Raw genomic sequence first — 27,273 nt, forward strand, 5'->3', positions numbered from 1 at the left:
GCTGTGGACAGGTGTCTTTTATACAGATGATGAGTTCAAACAGGTGCCATTCATACAGGTAACGAGTGGGGGACAGAAAAGCTTCTTACAGGAGACGTTACAGGTCTGTGAGAGCCAGAGATTTTCCTTGTTTGAGGTGACCAAATACTTATTTTCCACCCTGATTTACGAATAAATTCTTTACAAATCCTACCATGTGGATTCATGGATTTTTTTTCACATTCTGTCTCTCACAGTTGAAGTGTACCTCTGGTGCAAATTACTGACCTCTGTCATCATTTTAAGTGGGGGAACTTGCACAATCGGTGGCTGACTAAATACTTTTTTGCCCCACTGTATAGATGCAAATCCCAGGAGATCAGCAGTTTCTGTAGTACTTACACCAGCCTTTTAAATTACCCTTCTATTCAAACTAAATATAAGTAGTGATATTGAATTTTAAATAATTAATTTGGAAACAGTCTAGAATTTCCCCAAAAATGTAATTTTATGACCGCTAACATAATTAACACATGAAAAAAAATAGCTACAAACTCTTGTGTTTACTCAATCCACCTCCACCAACAGCACCACCAAAACCTTCACCGACAACACCAACCATTGAAGCAACACCATCAACAGCACCAGCCACTGAAGCAACACCATCAACAGCACCAACCATTGAAGCAACACCATCAACAGCACCAGCCATTGAAGCAACACCATCAACAGCACCAGCCATTGAAGCAACACCATCAACAGCACCAACCATTGAAGCAACACCATCAACACCACTGCCAACAACACCAACCACTAAAGCAACACCATCAACAGCACCAGCCATTGAAGCAACACCATCAACAGCACCAGCCATTGAAGCAACACCATCAACAGCACCAACCATTGAAGCAACACCATCAACAGCACTACCAACAACACCAACCACTAAAGCAACACCATCAACAGCACCAGCCATTGAAGCAACACCATCAACAGCACCAGCCATTGAAGCAACACCATCAACAGCACCAGCCATTGAAGCAACACCATCAACAGCACCAACCATTGAAGCAACACCATCAACACCACTGCCAACAACACCAACCACTAAAGCAACACCACCAACAGGACCAGCCATCGACGCAACATCATCAACAGCACCAGCCATCGAAGCAACACCAACCATTGAAGTAACAACAAAAAACCCAAGCACAGCATCAACAACAAAAACAACAGCACCATCAACGACATCGTCAACAACAAGTACAACAGCAGCATCATTCCTGGTGAATTCACGTAAGTTACGTTAATAGAACTTTATTTGATGTGTCATGGAAAATATATTGTAATAGTTTTAGTTCAAATAAATAACTTAAGTTTAACAATGATTCTGAAAAACTCTCCACATGCACGAGTAGAGAGTCTAATCTGATAGGCCAGCCACCTTTGGAGCAAGCTCATTACCACTGCTTGTATTCGGAGTCTCGATCTTCCAGTCACAATCCAAAGCTCATGACTGTAGGTGAGGGTAGGGACTTAGATTCGCTTTTGTGTTCAAGTCCTGGTCCAGGTTCTGGGTGCAAACTACACAGTGTTCAACAAGACTATTTTCTTTTTAACAGGCCTTGAAAAATAGTCAGTAATCACTGTTGGCCTCTGAGGTTTTATTACAACTATTCATCTGCAGCATGTTTTAAAGCTCCGTTTTTGAAACCTTAACGGCAGCTGAGGATCAGGAATTATATTATATCCAAAACCATGCAGCAGTATATTAATGACTAACCTCGTATTGTGGATAGATTATATCAGGTATTCTCCTGGCTGAAGTTTGGTCGTCTTTCATCCTTTTTCTGTTATGTGATTGGGATCAGGGACCCGATGTTTTGTATTGTTTTTTTCACTTTTATTGGGGGGGGGGGGGGGGGGATTGTTCATCCTCCAGCATTACTGTGATAATGTGTTTATATTATGCTATCCATAGGCTTGCTGGCATATAACGGTGGCTGGCTACAGAGCTAACTTCAGTAACCCTACAAACTTTACTGCTGTTTATTTTACTGTCTTTATATATGTCTGAAGCGACAGCAGAGCTGTACATTTTAATTTTTCAAAAATCCCTCAGTAAGAACCTGGTGTATCATCTTTAGATGGAAACTAACCATCTACCCTAACCCTAACTCCCTGCTAACTTCTAACTCTGTTAAATTTCATATTTCATAAATTTCATAAATCCTGTTTTTAAGGGATGCCTGGATGTTAAGCTTTATTGTTTCATCTAGTAGAGCAGCCACACTGATCATTATATTGAAGATGAAATAATTTAGACAGATTTTAACTCTCAGTGAAGCCCGCAGTATTTGTTTGAGTTTGGCAGCTGAAGAGAAGTTTGGACCTGGAAACATCTAATGATGTGAGATCTTATAGGAGGATATGATGATTAGTCTCCGGAGTGTCGGCCAGTGAGCACAGCGCCCACTAGAGAACTTCAAGCCACCCTCATGAAGTCTGTTCCTGATTTTGTGGTCAGAGACATTCACACCAGTGACCTGCTGGAGGTCATTTTGTAGCTCTGGCAGTGCTCATCTTGTTCTTCCTGGCACAAAGAAGCCGATACCTGCCCTGCTGATGAGTTAAGGATCTTCTCTGTCCCTGTCCAGCTCTTCTAGAGTAAAAACCTATCTCCCGGATTCTCCTCCATGCTCTTGAGATTGTGCTGGGACACAGCAAACCTTCTGACAATAACACGTATCCTGGATGAGATGAACTGCCTGTGCAACCTCTGTATCCATATCGCCTCATGCTACCAGCAGCCAAATGCAAAACTAGTGAACAAACAGTAAGAAAAGATGAGAAGGGAAAAGTGTCCCCCACATGTGAAACCATTATCTCTCATTGCTGCCCTTGTAGTGCACCAGTCGTCAATTTCTTTAACACTAAAGCAGATGAAACTGATCCACATCCCCCCTCTGGTACTTACAGCTGAACAGATCAGTTTAACTAACTTGATGCTGTACTCTGATTTAAAAACCGTTCCTTGCGATTGTACTCATAGTCTTTCCTTTCTCCCATAGGTTCACAGGGAGGAATTTGTAAGTTTTTTGAATATACTTTTGATACTGAAATTAAGAGTTACTTTAATTTGCAGTTGTACTTGTATAGTTTTATCCATCCATCCATCTTCATCCGCTTTGTCCGGGGCCGGGTCGCGGGGGCAGCAGCCTAAGCAAAGAGGCCCAGACCTCCCTCTCCCCAGCCACCTCCTCCAGCTTATCCGGGGGAACACCAAGGCGTTCCCAGGCCAGCCGAGAGATATAATCTCTCCAGCGTGTCCTGGGTCTGCCCCGGGGCCTCCTCCCGGTGGGACATGCCTGGAACACCTCACCCAGGAGGCGCCCAGGGGGCATCCTTGTCAGATGCCCAAACCACCTCAGCTGGCTCCTTTCGATGTGGAGCAGTAGCTGCTCTACTCTGAGCCCCTCCCGGATGGCCAAATTTCTCACCCTATCTCTAAGGGAGAGGCCAGCCACCCTTCGGAGGAAGCTCATTTCTGCCGCTTGTATCCGCGATCTCGTTCTTTCGGTCACTACCCACAGCTCGTGGCCATAGGTGAGGGTAGGGACGTAGATCGACCGGTAAATTGAGAGCTTCGCTTTTACACTCAGCTCCCTCTTCACCACGACGGACCGGTGCAGCGTCCGCATTACTGCAGCTGCAGCCCCAATCCGTCTGTCGATCTCCGGCTCCCTTCTCCCATCACTTGCGAACAAGACCCCGAGATACTTGAACTCCTCCACTTGGGGCAGGAACTCATCCCCGACCCGGAGTGGGCACTCCACCCTTTTCCGGCTGAGAACCATGGCCTCAGATTTGGAGGTGCTGATCCTCATTCCCGCTGCTTCACACTCGGCTGCGAACCGTTCCAGTGCGAGCTGGAGGCCCTCACCCGATGAAGCCAACAGAACCACATCATCTGCAAAAATCAGAGATGAGATTCTGAGGCCACCAAAGCGAAAGCCCTCCGCCACTTGGCTGCGCCTAGAAATCCTGTCCATAAAAATTATGAACAGAACCGGAGACAAAGGGCAGCCCTGGCGGAGCCCATCACCCACCGGGAACGAGTCCGACTTATTGCCGGCAATGCGAACCAAGCTCTTGCAATGGTTGTATAGGGATCGAATGGCCCGTAGCAATGGGCCAGACACCCCATACTGCCGCAACACCTCCCACAGGACACCCCGAGGGACACGGTCGAATGCCTTCTCCAAGTCCACTTGTATAGTTTTAGTTCATTTTTATTGTTTATTAATATTTTAGTGTTTATTTGGGTTGATACAATTATATATATTAACAAGATTGCACTGGCATTATAATTAACATTCTATAACAAGCTATGTACTGAAAGAAACAAACCGCAATACTCTCGACACACGTTTAGTTTGCAGATGTTCTCATACAGTCTTTCCTGTTTTTTCATAGGTTCAGAAAAAGAAACGGGTAAGCTTGTGTTTTTTGTTTATTTATTTATTCTTTGCTTCAGTAAAATGTATATTGACAAGTTTGTTGTAGTACCGACATTCCAAAAGAGCCCAAGTCCTCATTTTCTTTTTCAGGTTCCAAAAACTGATAAAACAAATACAGAATTCAACATAATTGTTTTAAAACAACCATATAGCATGTACGATATTTATTAAATGTGTGAATCTTACAGATTGGCCACACTATAGAAAACAAGACAAAAATTAATAGTTCATGCACTTTAAAAACTTTATTCATGCATAAATATGTGTTATCAAGGGAGTGTTACTTTGAAAATTAATACATGTTCAACTTCTTCTCAAACAGGAAGTGACATCCAAAAGATTTTAATAGGAGTTCTTATCATGACGAACATCATTGTCCCCATGGCAATTTATCTGTACATGCGTAACCAGATTCAGCAGGTGAGTGGCAGCTCAGATGTGAATGTTGCTTAATGCAGGGATGTAAGGATGTTCAACTACACATTTAATTTAATACAATAAAGCAGGACAGCAAATGCTGATAAAAATAAATAAATGTGTAAAATTCCAGATAAAAGAGGGTAATTCCATAAATTTACCAACATTTCCTGTTTAAAAAAACAAAAAACAAAAAAAACCCCACTGAAAAACAAAATGATTGAAGACTCCGGTTAGAGTCTTTGCCAGACTGATTCTGGGCCCTGGGCCGTGTGTGTGATACATGTGGCTTAAAGAATGGCGTAGCAGCATGTACCCAGACATATATGGGCTCACATTGTGGTCATAAATATTTTGTACTTGTAAATCACAATGTGTAGTTGTGGACTGAGTACTTTGTAAACCAAAATATCTGAAAATTTTATGTTTGTGATCGATGAGAATTTATGAGTTTGTAAAAACTATTTACACAAGTTACAAATATTTTTGTTGAGGTCTGGCTACAGATACAAAGCAAAAAACTATGTGTAAAACTCTGCTCTCAAGGCTGTGTGTGACTTTCAACTTGCAGTTATGAAGTTTGACCCGGTTCCTTTCAGCAGATCGGTCAATGTCATGTAACAAATTTAACAATCCAATCAGATAACAGATGGGTGGGCTTTACTTAGCCTCAGGCCCTTGAAGGGTAAATGCCCTTTCATGTGCCAGTGTTTTCCTTCATCACCACGAATGAAAACATTTTGTGCGTGTCTGAGTTCGGTAAATTTTTTGAGTCACAGGTTTATGTGTTTATACAGACCCAGAGCCTTTTCAACTGCTCAGTTCAGGGGGAGAGCAGTGCTGTGGAAACAACAGACTCCTCACTAGTCGGGACAGTTACAAAGCTTTCTTCATTATGAATGAGCGATACGTGTTTTATTGAACATTTCAACATAATACAACACAACTTCTTGTAGAGGATATAAAGTAAGAGAGGTACATGTTTTGAAACGACAAGGAGCAGGCGCATCTAGTACACGAAGAGCTGCTGCAAAAAAACGACAGCGGCCAGCGCAACAAATGTTGGATCCTTCACTCTTAGTTAGCGATGAGTGCAGCGCATGCCGTATCTGTTGTAAAAGGGCCTTTATGCTGCACCGTGTGACTCACAGCAAAGGTCCCGGGTGAGCCCTGACTTTGTGTTAACGTAATACTAAAGTAATAATGGTATTTCTGACTGGTATAGCACAACTTTATCTTTCCAACAGCTACCGAAAGTTAAGGGACCTAGCTTGTATGAGCCTCATGGGATATTAATATAGAGATCCTCCAGCTTCAAACTGTATCACCCTTCCAGGACCTGAAGCTCAGTAAAGCTGAGTAAGCCAAACTCATCTGATTTCTGATTGTCATGGCAACCACAAATTTAACAATCCAAAGACCAATCGACTTAAACGAATTTGTACTTGCAAGTTGAAAGTCACACGCAAGCGAGGGAACTTGAGAGTTTTACACGTAGATTTTTGATTTGAATCAGTTTCTGTGAGAACATGAGTATGACAGAGTGTTAAACCTTTTATGTAATAGCACAAATTTGTCACATTGATGCGGAAATGAAGGTTGACCATGGCTTCTGTTTCATTTCTGCTTCAGATTCCAAACTTGAGGGAAGAAGTAAGAATGACAGAGATGCAGGTATTTTTGTAGAATGTGGATGCTAACTCACTGTAACTGAAGCACAGAGGATTAGGATACAACTAAACTTGCAGTTATTTGATAGTCTTACTTAGATATTACATTTCATTAATAAGAACAACAGAAGTGATTTATCTGTTTCTTAACATTGGTAGAGAGTCAACTTTGTGTTAAACCCTGGTCTGCGTGTTTTTGCTTTAACAGTATTATTTTCTTCTCTTTTTAGCAAAACACATTTCCCAGGGATGTTGAAGAGGGTCCCATTTTATTAACGGTAATTTTTACTGTACTACTACTTTCATAAACGGTGCCTGTAAAAGACTTAATGTTTCAAACACGTGGTTTCCTTGACTGATGAGACCAGACAAGACCCGAATGGAAACACAGCCTTGACTGATTTGATATTTGTTCCCACTAAGTGTGCTTTTTTTTTTTTTTTTTTGTCAGCAGAGGTCCAGCTGTAACTACAAAAATCTATTTTTCCAACAACTGTAGGTAAAAAAACAAAACAAAACAAAACAAAACTGTGTCTGCTTATGTGCTCGATACTGGACTTCTCTCAGCTGGGAAGAAACGCACAGATCACTGGGTTAAGTTTCCTTTGTGAGGAGCTGATTAAAAAAACGTTAGACAAAAGTAGCATTTTCTTATTTTTTGTGACTAACAATTTCATGTTGAAAAATAATCTACCTGTTTTATTTTGCATTATTGTGAAATTCAGCAATACACCATTCAGAAATTATCACCAGCTGACTTTTGCAAGTCTTTCTATTGAGTCTGTTCAAATATGGGTTTCTGCAGGAGTCCCCAAATTTCCACAACATCTTTGCCAACGACGTGAAAAAAGATTTAGGCCACATGACACAACACGGATATTTTGTTTGATGCGTGTCTTTTGGACTTCACATTCATTTTAACTGGCTTTTTATTTTTTTGTAACTTGACTCTCACCTCTGTTTCTATTGTAACTGGTCTTTAAGTGATGACATGATGAATCCTGCTAATGGGCCCAAACTACTCTGCATTTAATAAGGCTGTTGATCAGAGATGATCACAAGCTGACTTTTACTATTATTTTTTACCAGTGTCTGTTTAAATATCTTTCTTTTACATATTTTCAACTAGCAAGCACGCAGACATTTTTTTAAATGTCCCAAATTACAGATCCAGGTTTATTTTGATGGCAAGAAAGGCCACTGAAAATGTCAGTATGTAGTATGTAAAGTATGTGTGATATTTAAAGCTAAAATTCTACAGAATTTGACACGAATGACTCTACCAGTTTGGTCAAGGAGAGGGTTCAGATATCCAGCCATAAGACCGTTCTTGGCTATGAAAAGCACTTGGTTGATGTGGCTAAAGGACATTTACATTAATATTAATGAGGGTGGCTGATCTATATATTGGAGCACGCATGTATAATTCTGACACAGTGCGGATTAGAGAAAGTCCAAAATAAATTCAAACTTGTGCACCAAATACTTGTTTTCATAAAGTTATAAAAGATGTACGCTTTTATAACAGTCCAAAGAAATCACGGTGTGAAAAAGACTTTCAACGCAGTCATTTAGTTTGAAGCATGTCTTTTGGACTTTTTATTTTAAATGTACTTTCACTTACTGACTACCTCTATCTCTATTGTATTGTCTGATACATGGAGGTCTAAGCAAGAAAACTACTCAGGTTTTGGGAAAAGATCACAGTTCAAATACACAGCCCAGGATGCTCCATTTGAAAGCTTACCCAAAGATATGGACTACTCAGTCAGATCTTTGGGACTGATAAGAGCTGACTACAGTCACTCTGCCACAGAAACCTCCATTAAAAATTATCAGCCATGCGTTTCGCCAGTCAAGCACACACTTGACTAAGTGCTTTTCTCTTTCTCTTTGTCATACAGACGCCCGAGAGTTCCATCATCATAAATTCACCTGAAAACACCATAATTTAAAGCCCTTGCCCAAATAGAACACACCATTAGAAGTTCTGAGCTGCTGAGAATCTGGATAAATCTGGATATGAGGATCTGCCTTACACAGATCTGGACTTACACAGTCCAGGTGAAGTAAAGGTGGTCTGTGAAGGCCTCTGCGCCCAAAGGTGGATAAGCTTCCAATGTGAAGAAGAGTGGGACCAAACAAGCCGCAGCATGCCTGTTCATGTAACTGCTCTGCAGTCGCACATCAAGATTGTTTTCTGTCCGCCTCATGCAAAATGTTTTACTGCTGTGCTGGTTTTAAGTGACCAAAGTCTTACCAGAAGAAGTGCACTGCAGAAAATCTGTTTTAACACGAACAATAACGAGTTGGTTTTTTGTCATATTTAGAATAATTTTAAACACAAAGACACAGATTATGCATGTAGTCAGTAAACATATATATGTGTGTGTCTCTGTGTGTTCAAGTGTTCCACTGTGCAGACTACTATATTTAGTGCGACTGCAAAAGAAAAAAGTTACGTTTTTATGGCTAATGGACTAATTGCCTCTGTTCATGTGTGCATATTTGGGGAAAGGTTTGGTGGCTTTTTTTCTATTCCTTGTATGTATTAAGTATGTTGTGATAAAGCTTCAGCTGAAAAGCTAAAAGTGCCTAAAAAAAATTAAATATTATTATTTTTTTATTGCACAATGCACATTAAGCGAAGCCACCATAAAAAATTGAACTTTTACCTTTTTCTAAGCCAGCTGTGCTAGCTTTACCCCTAAAATGTGATCTTATCTGTTAACAGTTGTTCTAGATAAGTTCTCACTGTACAGTCCTCATACATCCATCGAATGTGTTTGTGTTTCATGGAAGTATAAATAGAAAATTACCTACCGCAATGCTTTTATTATTTTCATAAATCACTGCAAAAACAAAGAGATGTGAAAAAAGCGGTCTTCTCTGCACGTTTTCATTTTCATACTGTCACGTTATTTCACTCTTATATATGGTAAATGGTCTGTATTTGTATAGCGCTTTACTTGGTCCACTCTTGTGTATGTGTAATTATCCCACATATCTGTCCCTCACATATGGAAGACTGTAGACATTGTTCTGTGTTTTCAGTTTTTGGCTTTTGATGCATTTGTGGAATATATTTTAGTTTTTGTTTATGTAAAAATTTTTATTTTTATATATTTTTTAAGCCAACCACTTTATTTATTGTGTTTGTAATAGAGACTGAGTAGGAGTTTTTTTGTTTTGTTTTTGAATGTGTAGATGTGAGTTTAGACAAGCATCTGTCACGGTCCTGGGTCTCCTGACCCAGCGTTTTTAGTTCTTTGTGATTATTGTACTTGTGTGTGATTTATTCTATGGCTTCTAGTTTTGATCCCTTGCCCTTCATGTCTCTCTGTGCCCCCTCTGTTCTGTGTAATTGTGTCTTTGCATGTTTGAGTTTCTTGTTTTCTGTCACTCTGCATTGTGCATTATGTTCTCATGGTTGGTCTTTTGTTACTCTCTCTAGTCTAGTCTCTTGTGTTCCCAGCTGAGTATTTCCCTGTGTATTTTGGTTCTTAGACCTCTGCCTTATGGTTTATGTCTCTGTATTTCTTAGTTGCTGTCTCCACTGTGTCAAGTTCGCGTCTCTGTGTGATACTTCCTGTTTTACTTTGATGGTCTGTGTCTCATGTGAATGCGTCCTGCTTTGCTTGTCTCGTCAGTCCTGATTTCTCCCAGCTGTGCCCTCCTTCTGTGTCTCATTCCCCTCGTTACTTCCCAGTGTATTTAAACCCTGTGTTTCTCTGAGTCAGTGTTGCATCATCCCTCATGCTGTGTGGATCTCCCTGTGTGTCTCTCTGTGAGTTTTCCAAGTTCCCAGTTTAGATTAGTTTGTATGTTTTTTCCCTGCCAGCAAATAAAGCTGAGTTTTGAGTTCACCTCCCTGAGTCTGTGAGTCCTGCACTTTGGGTCCAACTCCTGCCTGCCGCACAGCGATTCATGACAGCATCTATGATTCCCATACATACTCCTTGGTGTGGAACAAAAATGTCCAGACTGAAAAGAGAAAAATGTAAGCAGATAATAGAACGGACCCGGTGAACATATCTGAGCACAGGAGCCAGACTTGTAAAGTGTATAAAAAGCTATATTTAAAACCAAGTAATAAATAAGAAATGAATAAAAAAGAAAAATCAAACAAAAACATTTCTTTAATTGAAACAGTCACATTAAGGATTCATCTACACCAGGGGTCCCCAAACCCCGTCCACAAGGGCCGGTGTCCCTGCAGGTTTTAATAATAATAATAATAATAATGGATTGGATTTATATAGCGCTTTTCAAGGCACCCAAAGCGCTTTACAATGCCACTATTCATTCATTCGCGCATTCACACACTGGTGGAGGCAGCTACGGTTGTAGCCACAGCTGCCCTGGGGCAGACTGACAGAAGCGAGGCTGCCATATCGCACCATCGGCCCCTCTGGCCAACACCAGTAGGTGGCAGGTGAAGGACACAACGACCAGGACAGAGAGCCCGGGGATCGAACTGGCGACCTTCCGGTTACAGATGCGCTTCCCAAAGTTTTAGATCTCACCCTGGGTCAACACACCTGAATCACGTGATTAGTTCATTACCAGGCCTCTGGAGAACTTCAGGACATGTTGGCTGTATCCCAATTCAGGGTCTGCAGCCTTAAAGTACGCAGCCTTGACGGTCCACACGGGCCGCGTACTCAAAGACTGCTAAGGCTGGAAGTGCAAGGCTTGTGAAATGGGATGGTCTAGCCTCCGTTGCGCTGCCCAGGTTGCCTAGCAACCATGACACTAACTGCTGGAAACGTTTCATACAGCTTTGTTTGACAGAAATAAAGGAGAAAATCTTTTGTTCATTTGTTTGTTTGTTTCTACATGAGCTTTGATTTGATAAGTATCTGAGGCTGAGACCACAGGACTGTGAAATCATGATTATTGGGCTTCACTTCTGTACTGAACAATCATTTAAGATTAGCTAGTAAATAACAATTAGCTAATGTTGTTCATGAGACTAAAGTCATCTCACTTTGGTGATGCAAATATAATAAGTTATTATTTCAATCATTATTAGTTATTACAGCAGTGAATGAACTCTGTTTCAAATACTGAGCTTCAGTATTTATTTATATTTCCTGTCACCTTAAATCTTCATTCAAAGACAGGTTCCTTTGACACTGTATGTATAAATGTATTATATATAAGAGACTGTCAAGAGATGCATTCTTAAACACTTTTTCAGTTGAGAATCAGAGAGGAGAAACACAGTTTTACTTGTATACAAGGGCAGCACAGAGCACTCGCACTGAGAGTGAGGGCTCTGAGACTCGCAGCTCTGTGACTGCCCTGGTCTTTATTTATATATCGGTGGGTGTTTGTTCCTTACATTGGAATGGTTGGTTTCACCCAAATGTATCAGTAAGCCTAAATTTGGTCAATGGCTGCACTGCAAAAACAGCTATACTTGAAACACGCTAAATATTCTTAAATCTGACAAAATTTTCTTGTTTTGAGCAAAAAAAATCTGCCAATGGGGTAAGCAAAAGTTGCTTGACTAGAATTCTTAAAACTAGCAAATTAATCTAACTGCCATATGCCTTTTAACTAGACAAAATTGTCTAAAATGTATGCTTATTTGAAGAAAATGTGACTTATTATAAGTAAAAGACACTTTGATATTTAGAAAATATCTACCTAAAATGAGTATTATGCTTTCTTGAACAAGCTGTTTTCAAGAATTATTTGCTTACTTTAAGATTCTACACCTTAATTTAGATTTTTCACATAAAAAAAACACCTTACTATAGGACAAATTTTCTTAAAACTGAATTGTTTCTTTCTTGATTGAGCTAACTATAAGAATTATGTTTCGACTCTGAGAACAATAATCAGCAAAAATTCCTGAGAATAAGACACCATCTCTTCAAAAAGCTACTAAAAATAAGGGAATTCATCTTAAATTAAGACAGCAAAAGCACTCTTAGTTTTTGCGCTTTTATTGACACAGCAATGGGTCAGTAACTCACTGAGGTCTGTTCCAGGAGAATCATGTCTAAAATTATACATTTCAACAGGGTACTGTGTAACATGGCCAATATAAGAAGTGCATATTCCAGATACTCTTAACATGAATAATAACAGTATAACACACTCATGGCTGGTATCAAAAATAAATTTTGCTGAAGCTTAAAACAATCACTATTTCAAATCCTATATTACATAACATTTTAGAAGAACAAGTTTAACGACCACACAAACAAACATGTGTTTTACATTTGAACAACTTTTCTAAAGAAAAAAAAAACAACCTCACTGACTAACACTGAGTCTGATAAACAAGGCAGATGGAGTCTGTCATCTGAGAGACTCACTCAATGAATGACTTCCACTCACCAAGCGCCTTCTTGTAAGAAGGGGTTGAATCTCGGTCATGGATGGAGTCTTTGAGTATTTCAGTTTGCAAGACAGACAGCAGCGTGGAAATGCACTTTGGATATGTGAGGTGGAGGGCATAGTAATATGCCATCAGATAGAGCAGTCCCTCATTAAGATCCTTCCGGTCAAAAGTGCTCACCGGTGTGGTTCCAACAGCTATCATGCAGTTGCCTTCAGAGACAAGCAGAACTGGACAAGCCAGGGGTCGCTGACGCAGGTAACCTTCAGGGTCTTCTGAAGTCTACATGACAGAAAAAAAGAGGATTAGAACAAGACACACTTGACTAAGTGCTTTTCTCTTTCTCTTTGTCATACAGACGCCTGAGAGTTCCATCATCATAAATTCACCTGAAAACACCATAATTTAAAGCCCTTGCCCAAATAGAACACACCATTAGAAGTTCTGAGCTGCTGAGAATCTGGATAAATCTGGATACGAGGATCTGCCTTACACAGATCTGGACTTACACAGTCCAGGTGAAGTAAAGGTGGTCTGTGAAGGCCTCTGCGCCCAAAGGTGGATAAGCTTCCAATGTGAAGAAGAGTGGGACCAAACAAGCCGCAGCATGCCTGTTCATGTAACTGCTCTGCAGTCGCACATCAAGATTGTTTTCTGTCCGCCTCATGCAAAATGTTTTACTGCTGTGCTGGTTTTAAGTGCCCAAAGTCTTACCAGAAGAAGTGCACTGCAGAAAATCTGTTTTAACACGAACAATAACGAGTTGGTTTTTTGTCATATTTAGAATAATTTTAAACACAAAGACACAGATTATGCATGTAGTCAGTAAACATATATATGTGTGTGTGTCTCTGTGTGTTCAAGTGTTCCACTGTGCAGACTACTATATTTAGTGCGACTGCAAAAGAAAAAAGTTACGTTTTTATGGCTAATGGACTAATTGCCTCTGTTCATGTGTGCATATTTGGGGAAAGGTTTGGTGGCTTTTTTTCTATTCCTTGTATGTATTAAGTATGTTGTGATAAAGCTTCAGCTGAAAAGCTAAAAGTGCCTAAAAAAAATTAAATATTATTATTTTTTTATTGCACAATGCACATTAAGCGAAGCCACCATAAAAAATTGAACTTTTACCTTTTTCTAAGCCAGCTGTGCTAGCTTTACCCCTAAAATGTGATCTTATCTGTTAACAGTTGTTCTAGATAAGTTCTCACTGTACAGTCCTCATACATCCATCGAATGTGTTTGTGTTTCATGGAAGTATAAATAGAAAATTACCTACCGCAATGCTTTTATTATTTTCATAAATCACTGCAAAAACAAAGAGATGTGAAAAAAGCGGTCTTCTCTGCACGTTTTCATTTTCATACTGTCACGTTATTTCACTCTTATATATGGTAAATGGTCTGTATTTGTATAGCGCTTTACTTGGTCCACTCTTGTGTATGTGTAATTATCCCACATATCTGTCCCTCACATATGGAAGACTGTAGACATTGTTCTGTGTTTTCAGTTTTTGGCTTTTGATGCATTTGTGGAATATATTTTAGTTTTTGTTTATGTAAAAATTTTTATTTTTATATATTTTTTAAGCCAACCACTTTATTTATTGTGTTTGTAATAGAGACTGAGTAGGAGTTTTTTTGTTTTGTTTTTGAATGTGTAGATGTGAGTTTAGACAAGTATCTATGATTCCCATACATACTCCTTGGTGTGGAACAAAAATGTCCAGACTGAAAAGAGAAAAATGTAAGCAGATAATAGAACGGACCCGGTGAACATATCTGAGCACAGGAGCCAGACTTGTAAAGTGTATAAAAAGCTATATTTAAAACCAAGTAATAAATAAGAAATGAATAAAAAAGAAAAATCAAACAAAAACATTTCTTTAATTGAAACAGTCACATTAAGGATTCATCTACACCAGGGGTCCCCAAACCCCGTCCACAAGGGCCGGTGTCCCTGCAGGTTTTAATAATAATAATAATAATAATAATGGATTGGATTTATATAGTGCTTTTCAAGGCACCCAAAGCGCTTTACAATGCCACTATTCATTCATTCGCGCATTCACACACTGGTGGAGGCAGCTACGGTTGTAGCCACAGCTGCCCTGGGGCAGACTGACAGAAGCGAGGCTGCCATATCGCGCCATCGGCCCCTCTGGCCAACACCAGTAGGTGGCAGGTGAAGGACACAACGACCAGGACAGAGAGCCCGGGGATCGAACTGGCGACCTTCCGGTTACAGATGCGCTTCCCAAACCCCTGAGTTTTAGATCTCACCCTGGGTCAACACACCTGAATCACGTGATTAGTTCATTACCAGGCCTCTGGAGAACTTCAGGACATGTTGGCTGTATCCCAATTCAGGGTCTGCAGCCTTAAAGTACGCAGCCTTGACGGTCCACACGGGCCGCGTACTCAAAGACTGCTAAGGCTGGAAGTGCAAGGCTTCTGAAATGGGATGGTCTAGCCTCCGTTGCGCTGCCCAGGTTGCCTAGCAACCATGACACTAACTGCTGGAAACGTTTCATACAGCTTTGTTTGACAGAAATAAAGGAGAAAATCTTTTGTTCATTTGTTTGTTTGTTTCTACATGAGCTTTGATTTGATAAGTATCTGAGGCTGAGACCACAGGACTGTGAAATCATGATTATTGGGCTTCACTTCTGTACTGAACAATCATTTAAGATTAGCTAGTAAATAACAATTAGCTAATGTTGTTCATGAGACTAAAGTCATCTCACTTTGGTGATGCAAATATAATAAGTTATTATTTCAATCATTATTAGTTATTACAGCAGTGAATGAACTCTGTTTCAAATACTGAGCTTCAGTATTTATTTATATTTCCTGTCACCTTAAATCTTCATTCAAAGACAGGTTCCTTTGACACTGTATGTATAAATGTATTATATATAAGAGACTGTCAAGAGATGCATTCTTAAACACTTTTTCAGTTGAGAATCAGAGAGGAGAAACACAGTTTTACTTGTATACAAGGGCAGCACAGAGCACTCGCACTGAGAGTGAGGGCTCTGAGACTCGCAGCTCTGTGACTGCCCTGGTCTTTATTTATATATCGGTGGGTGTTTGTTCCTTACATTGGAATGGTTGGTTTCACCCAAATGTATCAGTAAGCCTAAATTTGGTCAATGGCTGCACTGCAAAAACAGCTATACTTGAAACACGCTAAATATTCTTAAATCTGACAAAATTTTCTTGTTTTGAGCAAAAAAAATCTGCCAATGGGGTAAGCAAAAGTTGCTTGACTAGAATTCTTAAAACTAGCAAATTAATCTAACTGCCATATGCCTTTTAACTAGACAAAATTGTCTAAAATGTATGCTTATTTGAAGAAAATGTGACTTATTATAAGTAAAAGACACTTTGATATTTAGAAAATATCTACCTAAAATGAGTATTATGCTTTCTTGAACAAGCTGTTTTCAAGAATTATTTGCTTACTTTAAGATTCTACACCTTAATTTAGATTTTTCACATAAAAAAAACACCTTACTATAGGACAAATTTTCTTAAAACTGAATTGTTTCTTTCTTGATTGAGCTAACTATAAGAATTATGTTTCGACTCTGAGAACAATAATCAGCAAAAATTCCTGAGAATAAGACACCATCTCTTCAAAAAGCTACTAAAAATAAGGGAATTCATCTTAAATTAAGACAGCAAAAGCACTCTTAGTTTTTGCGCTTTTATTGACACAGCAATGGGTCAGTAACTCACTGAGGTCTGTTCCAGAAGAATCATGTCTAAAATTATACATTTCAACAGGGTACTGTGTAACATGGCCAATATAAGAAGTGCATATTCCAGATACTCTTAACATGAATAATAACAGTATAACACACTCATGGCTGGTATCAAAAATAAATTTTGCTGAAGCTTAAAACAATCACTATTTCAAATCCTATATTACATAACATTTTAGAAGAACAAGTTTAACGACCACACAAACAAACATGTGTTTTACATTTGAACAACTTTTCTAAAGAAAAAAAAAACAACCTCACTGACTAACACTGAGTCTGATAAACAAGGCAGATGGAGTCTGTCATCTGAGAGACTCACTCAATGAATGACTTCCACTCACCAAGCGCCTTCTTGTAAGAAGGGGTTGAATCTCGGTCATGGATGGAGTCTTTGAGTATTTCAGTTTGCAAGACAGACAGCAGCGTGGAAATGCACTTTGGATATGTGAGGTGGAGGGCATAGTAATATGCCATCAGATAGAGCAGTCCCTCATTAAGATCCTTCCGGTCAAAAGTGCTCACCGGTGTGGTTCCAACAGCTATCATGCAGTTGCCTTCAGAGACAAGCAGAACTGGACAAGCCAGGGGTCGCTGACGCAGGTAACCTTCAGGGTCTTCTGAAGTCTACATGACAGAAAAAAAGAGGATTAGAACAAGACACACTTGACTAAGTGCTTTTCTCTTTCTCTTTGTCATACAGACGCCCGAGAGTTCCATCATCATAAATTCACCTGAAAACACCATAATTTAAAGCCCTTGCCCAAATAGAACACACCATTAGAAGTTCTGAGCTGCTGAGAATCTGGATAAATCTGGATATGAGGATCTGCCTTACACAGATCTGGACTTACACAGTCCAGGTGAAGTAAAGGTGGTCTGTGAAGGCCTCTGCGCCCAAAGGTGGATAAGCTTCCAATGTGAAGAAGAGTGGGACCAAACAAGCCGCAGCATGCCTGTTCATGTAACTGCTCTGCAGTCGCACATCAAGATTGTTTTCTGTCCGCCTCATGCAAAATGTTTTACTGCTGTGCTGGTTTTAAGTGCCCAAAGTCTTACCAGAAGAAGTGCACTGCAGAAAATCTGTTTTAACACGAACAATAACGAGTTGGTTTTTTGTCATATTTAGAATAATTTTAAACACAAAGACACAGATTATGCATGTAGTGAGTAAACATATATATGTGTGTGTCTCTGTGTGTTCAAGTGTTCCACTGTGCAGACTACTATATTTAGTGCGACTGCAAAAGAAAAAAGTTACGTTTTTATGGCTAATGGACTAATTGCCTCTGTTCATGTGTGCATATTTGGGGAAAGGTTTGGTGGCTTTTTTTCTATTCCTTGTATGTATTAAGTATGTTGTGATAAAGCTTCAGCTGAAAAGCTAAAAGTGCCTAAAAAAAATTAAATATTATTATTTTTTTATTGCACAATGCACATTAAGCGAAGCCACCATAAAAAATTGAACTTTTACCTTTTTCTAAGCCAGCTGTGCTAGCTTTACCCCTAAAATGTGATCTTATCTGTTAACAGTTGTTCTAGATAAGTTCTCACTGTACAGTCCTCATACATCCATCGAATGTGTTTGTGTTTCATGGAAGTATAAATAGAAAATTACCTACCGCAATGCTTTTATTATTTTCATAAATCACTGCAAAAACAAAGAGATGTGAAAAAAGCGGTCTTCTCTGCACGTTTTCATTTTCATACTGTCACGTTATTTCACTCTTATATATGGTAAATGGTCTGTATTTGTATAGCACTTTACTTGGTCCACTCTTGTGTATGTGTAATTATCCCACATATCTGTCCCTCACATATGGAAGACTGTAGACATTGTTCTGTGTTTTCAGTTTTTGGCTTTTGATGCATTTGTGGAATATATTTTAGTTTTTGTTTATGTAAAAATTTTTATTTTTATATATTTTTTAAGCCAACCACTTTATTTATTGTGTTTGTAATAGAGACTGAGTAGGAGTTTTTTTGTTTTGTTTTTGAATGTGTAGATGTGAGTTTAGACAAGTATCTATGATTCCCATACATACTCCTTGGTGTGGAACAAAAATGTCCAGACTGAAAAGAGAAAAATGTAAGCAGATAATAGAACGGACCCGGTGAACATATCTGAGCACAGGAGCCAGACTTGTAAAGTGTATAAAAAGCTATATTTAAAACCAAGTAATAAATAAGAAATGAATAAAAAAGAAAAATCAAACAAAAACATTTCTTTAATTGAAACAGTCACATTAAGGATTCATCTACACCAGGGGTCCCCAAACCCCGTCCACAAGGGCCGGTGTCCCTGCAGGTTTTAATAATAATAATAATAATAATGGATTGGATTTATATAGTGCTTTTCAAGGCACCCAAAGCGCTTTACAATGCCACTATTCATTCACTCTCGCATTCACACACTGGTGGAGGCAGCTACGGTTGTAGCCACAGCTGCCCTGGGGCAGACTGACAGAAGCGAGGCTGCCATATCGCGCCATCGGCCCCTCTGGCCAACACCAGTAGGTGGCAGGTGAAGGACACAACGACCAGGACAGAGAGCCCGGGGATCGAACTGGCTGGCGACCTTCCGGTTACAGATGCGCTTCCCAAACCCCTGAGTTTTAGATCTCACCCTGGGTCAACACACCTGAATCACGTGATTAGTTCATTACCAGGCCTCTGGAGAACTTCAGGACATGTTGGCTGTATCCCAATTCAGGGTCTGCAGCCTTAAAGTACGCAGCCTTGACGGTCCACACGGGCCGCGTACTCAAAGACTGCTAAGGCTGGAAGTGCAAGGCTTCTGAAATGGGACGGTCTAGCCTCCGTTGCGCTGCCCAGGTTGCCTAGCAACCATGACACTAACTGCTGGAAACGTTTCATACAGCTTTGTTTGACAGAAATAAAGGAGAAAATCTTTTGTTCATTTGTTTGTTTGTTTCTACATGAGCTTTGATTTGATAAGTATCTGAGGCTGAGACCACAGGACTGTGAAATCATGATTATTGGGCTTCACTTCTGTACTGAACAATCATTTAAGATTAGCTAGTAAATAACAATTAGCTAATGTTGTTCATGAGACTAAAGTCATCTCACTTTGGTGATGCAAATATAATAAGTTATTATTTCAATCATTATTAGTTATTACAGCAGTGAATGAACTCTGTTTCAAATACTGAGCTTCAGTATTTATTTATATTTCCTGTCACCTTAAATCTTCATTCAAAGACAGGTTCCTTTGACACTGTATGTATAAATGTATTATATATAAGAGACTGTCAAGAGATGCATTCTTAAACACTTTTTCAGTTGAGAATCAGAGAGGAGAAACACAGTTTTACTTGTATACAAGGGCAGCACAGAGCACTCGCACTGAGAGTGAGGGCTCTGAGACTCGCAGCTCTGTGACTGCCCTGGTCTTTATTTATATATCGGTGGGTGTTTGTTCCTTACATTGGAATGGTTGGTTTCACCCAAATGTATCAGTAAGCCTAAATTTGGTCAATGGCTGCACTGCAAAAACAGCTATACTTGAAACACGCTAAATATTCTTAAATCTGACAAAATTTTCTTGTTTTGAGCAAAAAAAATCTGCCAATGGGGTAAGCAAAAGTTGCTTGACTAGAATTCTTAAAACTAGCAAATTAATCTAACTGCCATATGCCTTTTAACTAGACAAAATTGTCTAAAATGTATGCTTATTTGAAGAAAATGTGACTTATTATAAGTAAAAGACACTTTGATATTTAGAAAATATCTACCTAAAATGAGTATTATGCTTTCTTGAACAAGCTGTTTTCAAGAATTATTTGCTTACTTTAAGATTCTACACCTTAATTTAGATTTTTCACATTAAAAAAAACACCTTACTATAGGACAAATTTTCTTAAAACTGAATTGTTTCTTTCTTGATTGAGCTAACTATAAGAATTATGTTTCGACTCTGAGAACAATAATCAGCAAAAATTCCTGAGAATAAGACACCATCTCTTCAAAAAGCTACTAAAAATAAGGGAATTCATCTTAAATTAAGACAGCAAAAGCACTCTTAGTTTTTGCGCTTTTATTGACACAGCAATGGGTCAGTAACTCACTGAGGTCTGTTCCAGGAGAATCATGTCTAAAATTATACATTTCAACAGGGTACTGTGTAACATGGCCAATATAAGAAGTGCATATTCCAGATACTCTTAACATGAATAATAACAGTATAACACACTCATGGCTGGTATCAAAAATAAATTTTGCTGAAGCTTAAAACAATCACTATTTCAAATCCTATATTACATAACATTTTAGAAGAACAAGTTTAACGACCACACAAACAAACATGTGTTTTACATTTGAACAACTTTTCTAAAGAAAAAAAAAACAACCTCACTGACTAACACTGAGTCTGATAAACAAGGCAGATGGAGTCTGTCATCTGGGAGACTCACTCAATGAATGACTTCCACTCACCAAGCGCCTTCTTGTAAGAAGGGGTTGAATCTCGGTCATGGATGGAGTCTTTGAGTATTTCAGTTTGCAAGACAGACAGCAGCGTGGAAATGCACTTTGGATATGTGAGGTGGAGGGCATAGTAATATGCCATCAGATAGAGCAGTCCCTCATTAAGATCCTTCCGGTCAAAAGTGCTCACCGGTGTGGTTCCAACAGCTATCATGCAGTTGCCTTCAGAGACAAGCAGAACTGGACAAGCCAGGGGTCGCTGACGCAGGTAGCCTTCAGGGTCTTCTGAAGTCTACATGACAGAAAAAAAGAGGATTAGAACAAGACCGTAAGAAACACAATTTTTGAGTTGCATTAGAGTTTAAAATAGATCAACTTTTTTTGTAGGTTTTACTAACATCAACATGTTATGGGGATCTGAACTTTAAGAATATTTGACTGACTCCACAGTAAAATATATAAAATGAAAACATGAGTAACTGCAAAATTCAACAATATATACACATAGAATATTCCAGCCTTACCTTTAGGACATGGAAAAAAGCCTCACTACAGATGCCCAGCTTCTTAGGTGGTACTGTGCTGGAAGGGAAAAGCACGGGAAGGGCTCTGAACACAGCTGCTGCATGTTCCACTGGTTTGAAAAAAGAAAAATAAGACAGGGCAACACCATTAAGCATTGCAAATAATGTAATCTGCAAAGCATAAATGTAGACAAATCAAGATACTGTAGCATTACCTCCATCCAAAGTTTTTGGCGGCTTCATAACTTTCTTCATGACACCATAAAACTGCACCTTCGAGTAGAAGATTTCCCATCTATCCTTCATCTCAGAAATGTATTTCAAGTTGGATGGTTGAATAATTCTCCGCAGCTCATCAAGGACCTGAAAAATACAGACAGAAACCCAACTGAGATAGATCTGTCTAGCTCTGTATCTGGTCTTGACAATAAGTGATAACAATTTAAACATGAGGGCCAGTATTTAAGAAATTTGAAAATCATATCAAAATGTCCCCAAAGGAATAACAGGATGGCTAAAAGAAATAAGTGCGGCTTACATGGTCCAGTTCTCTGAAACAAGGATATGCCTCTAGTATCTTCACTGCTCTGTCCTGCTCCTTTATAGCATCAGAGTTAATGAATTGTCTTCTAGACTCAAACTCCAGGTTCAGCAGTTGGGTAACAGCAGCTTTGTTTGGTTTTTTGGGCTTGTATATTTCTTGAAGTGTATTGTAGTGTCTTGCCTGGGTCTTTTGGCTGTCAAAGAAGTCAGCTGAACCAGCTAAACACACAGAGCAGAGGTGTGCAAATCATTTATTGCCACAGTAAGGCTTTATATATATGTTATTGGTGCAAAACAATAAAACAAAAATACCAAAATATATCTGTAAATTAGATCAACAAATTAACTAACCACCTATCTTAAAATTGTTCATTAATCCTGTGAAGTTGTCACTATTAAATGGAACACAAAGACTCCAAGATAAACAGTGAAGTAATTGTGTTCCATTGTTAGCAGAATTTTTAACAAAAAAACAAAAAGTATCGTCCAAACCACATTTACACTCAGGCTGTAATAAGAGGGTGCATCATATTATACTTACATTCTTCATCACTGCCATCCTGGTGGTGCACTGGGGTGCCCATCGATCTAACTGGTGATTTATCTAGAATAATAGTTGATGCACTGGACTCCCCACTGCTGTCACTTTTTGCAACGCTTTCATTCCCATCCTTTCTTGGCTTCTTCGCAGGAGGTTTTTTGTCTTTCCTTGGACATTTGACATTGGAGAGTCTCTTCATTAGCTTTTTATCAACATGCTCCAAACAGGTACAAACGGTAAAAATTAAAAGATGATAAGATACATCACTCATGATTAAAAAGGTGGTATTGTATTCATAATACAGTTACTTTGTTGAAATAAATGGATTACATGGCAGTCCTTTCCTGTTTCATATGTTAGGCTATGCCCTCTCTACTTGTGATAGACAAACAAAACAGGCATTAAGAGGCTCTAATGCCTGGGTCTCAATCTCCTGGCCCATGTCACCCCTACTTGTGGCCCACATAATGACATGAAGAAACATTTTTAAGAATTATTATTCAAAAAATGATTTAATATGAAGGCAACAGGCAGAGTGCTACAGTCCTAAAGAATGTAGCCTCATGGGCAGTGTAGTCTGTGCTGCAGGGAGAATGGACTGCCATACCTGTTATGTGTCTTTGAGCGCGAGGAGGGAGAAAAAGGAGAGTGGAAAAGTACGAGCTGTCTCCGAGCAGAAACGGGAGCTGCAGCAAAATCGCTGGTGTGAAATTAACACTGTGAGTGTTAAATTTAACACTAGAAAAGTGTCTATATCTGTCCACTCTTTTGAGTTTTAAATTAACACTTTTCAAGGTGTTATATTTCTAACATCTACCCATTAAAAAGAAATACAAGACATTAACATTCCAAAATACTTTGTATTCAGATACACCACAAGTAAACAAGTTATACAAAATAACAGTATGGGACAATGTACATTTTGTCATCAGTGCCATTTGAAAATCGCCTATCATAAGGTCTATAGTACACCAGATCATCTACAGAGATCAGTGCAAAGACATCTAATCCATCCTCAATAACAAATGCATTTAAGTGATCATTGAAATATATATAAATATATTGTTGAGACCGTTTTATTCAGTGCTTCACTGCGTTTAAGCTGCTGGCCAAGACTTCATTAATGGAGCCAAACTGTAATCTTTTAAATAAAAATTTTCAAAATGAAAGGCTAATTGATTCTGATGTTTTTTTACTAGTGTTTTTGTGATATTTTTTAAAGTTCTTTACAGATCTTTTGAAGAATTTGTGCTTTGCTTCAAATCTCATGCACCACATATGTATGAGTGGCCCAATTTTTCTAATGCAGCGTGGGTAATGGATCATTAGGTGGTGCTTTGGAATCAAACTCCGTTCTGGAAAAAGAGATTTGAAAGCCTTGTGATGATCGGCAATCAGATGTTTCAAATAGCAAGTCATGCCATGAGTTATAATGGGTGAAAAAACAATGTTCACAATTTGAACTAACAAAAGTAGCAAGTTCCAATGTCCATCATTTCTGCAAACGATATCACCAAAAATCAATGGGCTATTCCGCAAAAGACACCATGACTGCACAGCATTAAGCCCAAGATCTTTGCTGTTGTCATCCAGTTTTAGCCCACCTGGCCTGTTCCTTCTCTGTGCATATCCGTAGTTAAAGCTTATAATTCTCTGTGACAATGAATTCAAGGATATCAAAGAGGTCTTAATCAAGTACTGAAACACAAGCTTTAACTCATACTGCACCACTCCCTCTAGTAGATCATGCATTATGTCTACAGCATAGTTGTCTGAAATATGGACCAGCTGAAGTGAATTGAGTAGACAATTTCTTTTTACACCAAATGTTGAGACCAAAGCAGGATTTCCTTGAATGGCACCACAGTGTTTGTAATGAAGTTCTTTGTAACGCAGTGTTAAGCCTACATGATCTTCACTAAAAACTGACTGCAACTCTGTCTTATCAGTTAAACAAAATCTACAACAATAGTTTGCACTAAATAATCTTCTTCTTCCTAGCGGTTTATATCTCGCGACGCAGGGTCCGCTATCTTGCATGCCTTCCTCCACTTCTTCCTATCAAGGGTGTCTAGTTTGCACTAAATGATTCAACAAAACCAGAAATGCTATGTAAAGCCAAGTTGTCACCTGTAATCTGAAAAAGCGAACCTCTCACAGGTGTGGCTGAAAAGGGCATTCCTTCAGTCTCTAAAATCTTTAGATCATCAACAAGTGGCTTTAGGATAGGATCAAACCCATATTTTTTTAAGTCTTCTGAATGAAAAAGGGCTACAAGATGAATGTTCATCAACACAGAACTTAACTCTGGTGGCAAATTTCTCAAAACAAAATAAATACAACCAAGTGTGTGCACTCCCCTTTTTGAGCCTAGAGGATTAGCAGTTTCAAAATCGTCATAGTAGAGCTGGATCTGGAGAGCATGTTCTTGTTGTGAGAATAAACTGTGATTTTTGAAGTAGGAGCCGTCATTTAAATCTCTGTAAAATCCCTCCATGTTTAGTTTTGTTTTTTGGAAACTGCTACAAAGTTCACTGTTTCGAAACATAGATGAAAGGGATCTGTCAATGGAAAATTTTACTTAGTAGTCAGTATAATCTTTTAATGATATGAGTTTACATATGGTAGAATACTGCATGTAATCATTTGTGTTTAGAAGTATATAGTTGGTGGCATATTGAAAGAATGTCTCATCCTAGGAGGTCTGTAACATTCCAGGGTGTTCTGGCTTCACCAGGTCATACCTTGTCTTATTGTTTTACGGTAGGATTAACGTAGCTATGTCTGTTCTAGTCTAAGTGCTTTTTGTTTAGATGAACTGCTGGACTTCCAGTCCAGCAGGTTTAGGGAAGTCGTTTATGGACACACACACACACACACACACACACACACACACACACACACACACACACACAGGCACCCACTGAAGTATAAATAAAGACCGGGGCAGTTTCTCAGTGCGAGTCTCAGTTTCTGGAGGCTGCCCTTGCTAGCAAGAAATTCTGCGTGTTTCTCTTCTCTGATTCTCTACTGAAGAAGTGTTTTAGAGTATATCTCTTAACAGGATCCCATGATAGGAACGTACATGAATTTATCATTGACAGGAACTTGCCTGTATGTCCCTGTTGTTCTATCTTTGCGCACATCAAAACGCACACCAAGAACATGCTCTATGGCATAGGTGTTAAACTCTGGCCCGCGGGCCAAATTTGGCAAAGCCATACCAAATTACTATTAGAGCTGGCCTACTGGTATTATACAGCTAATATATATATTGTTTAGTATTAAGCTTTGCTTGTTCCATATTCAGTTTTTCAGCAAAACGTGTTTGAGTCCATAAGAAAAGATTCATTCTTTTTTATAATTCAAGTATTTATTAGATTTTGCATTTTATAACAGCAAATACAGAGATGCAACAACCAAAAGCAAGAAGCAAACAAACAAAAACAAACAAACAAAATAAATAACTGAAATAAATAAATAAAAAAAAAAACACAACGAAACAAAACAAAACAAGTGAGGTTTTAACATATGTTGTCTTAAACTCAAATGTCCAAGTCAGGTAGACATGTAGGTGCAAAAATTGTCCCACTGTTCCAGCGCAGCTTCTGTCACATGATGTATTTTTCCCAGCATCTTTTCGCACGCAACATTCCCAATCATTCTGTCTTTCCACATTTTAAGCGTTGGAATATGAGAGTCCTTCCAGTGTTCCAAAATGACACGGGCACAAGTTACCAATGCAGTACTTAACACTCTAAACTGGTGTTTACTTAATTGCGGCACCTCTCCTTTGTCTCCTAGTAAACATAATTTAGGTGATCTGGGTAGGTTACAAAGTGTCCACCCCTGCAAATAATTCAGTACAGTGTTCCAAACTGGAAAAACCAGCGGGCATTCCCAGAGGGCATGTATCAGAGTACCTTTGGCTTTTTGGCATTTCCAACACAAGTCATCTCTACCAATCCCCATTCTATACAGCCTTGAAGGAGTATAATAGTATCTGTTAAGAATTTTGTATTGAATAAATTTTCCCCTGGCTTCCCTAATGTATAATCCATTGTTCGACAATATAGAATCCCATGTATCTTCATCCATTGTACGCCCTAGATCCCTTTCCCATACTTTTTTCAGGCTCTTATTTATATTGTTTTTAATCCATGGGCAAATATTATACCATTTCGCAGCTGTACACAGAAATGGGGGTAGTAGCATTGTTGGGGGAAAACTCTGTAAAAGACCCAGGAGAAATAAAGACACAATGAGACAAAGTTACTTTCTTTATCAAACGTGTACACGGGTGAGCTGCTAAGAACAACTCACCCCATGCACAGTGGCTTGGTAATTTTTATAGGCACAGAGCACAGAGACAGTGAGAACAGGATAACAAATAATAAACAGATAAAATAAAACAACTCCATATATGGTGCTAGTCTCGTCAGCAGAGAGCTAGGGAAGATAAAACAATCTAAAACAATATGTCCCAGAAACAAGATGTGTTTGCTGGGAAAG

The 27,273-nt window shown here is 39.0% G+C and overlaps 2 protein-coding genes across 6 annotated transcripts in view; one reads left to right on the plus strand and one right to left on the minus strand.

Moving 5' to 3' along the window:
• Positions 1–10,452, plus strand: part of LOC309704685 (uncharacterized protein) — a 31,925-nt gene extending 21,473 nt beyond the window's left edge. For 3 of the 4 annotated variants that reach the window (XM_082530040.1, XM_082530038.1, XM_082530041.1), the window contains exons 9-14: positions 568–1,275; positions 4,456–4,473; positions 4,822–4,919; positions 6,549–6,590; positions 6,817–6,864; positions 8,491–10,452. In XM_082530040.1, the coding sequence (XP_082386166.1) occupies positions 568–1,275; positions 4,456–4,473; positions 4,822–4,919; positions 6,549–6,590; positions 6,817–6,864; positions 8,491–8,541 (965 nt within the window). In that variant the 3' untranslated portion in view covers positions 8,542–10,452. The other variant, XM_082530039.1, reaches the window with a different exon arrangement.
• Positions 10,453–21,082: 10,630 nt separating this feature from the next.
• Positions 21,083–22,916, minus strand: LOC309705946 (uncharacterized protein). Of its 2 annotated transcripts, XM_082532031.1 has the most exons (6): positions 22,762–22,916; positions 22,216–22,439; positions 21,893–22,040; positions 21,678–21,787; positions 21,344–21,445; positions 21,083–21,256 (listed from the first exon to the last, which is right to left on the minus strand). In XM_082532031.1, exons 1-6 carry the CDS (start codon positions 22,802–22,804, stop codon positions 21,137–21,139), a joined length of 747 nt encoding a protein of 248 aa, XP_082388157.1. In that variant the 5' UTR covers positions 22,805–22,916; the 3' UTR covers positions 21,083–21,136. The 2 variants fall into 2 exon arrangements, with proteins under 2 accessions (XP_082388157.1, XP_082388156.1); XM_082532030.1 differs by having other exon boundaries at positions 21,083–21,445.
• Positions 22,917–27,273: the final 4,357 nt, after the last annotated feature.

This window comes from Aulonocara stuartgranti, assembly GCF_965226115.1.
Source record: "Aulonocara stuartgranti genome assembly, chromosome: 4".
In the NCBI taxonomy this organism is placed as follows: Eukaryota; Metazoa; Chordata; class Actinopteri; order Cichliformes; family Cichlidae; genus Aulonocara; species Aulonocara stuartgranti.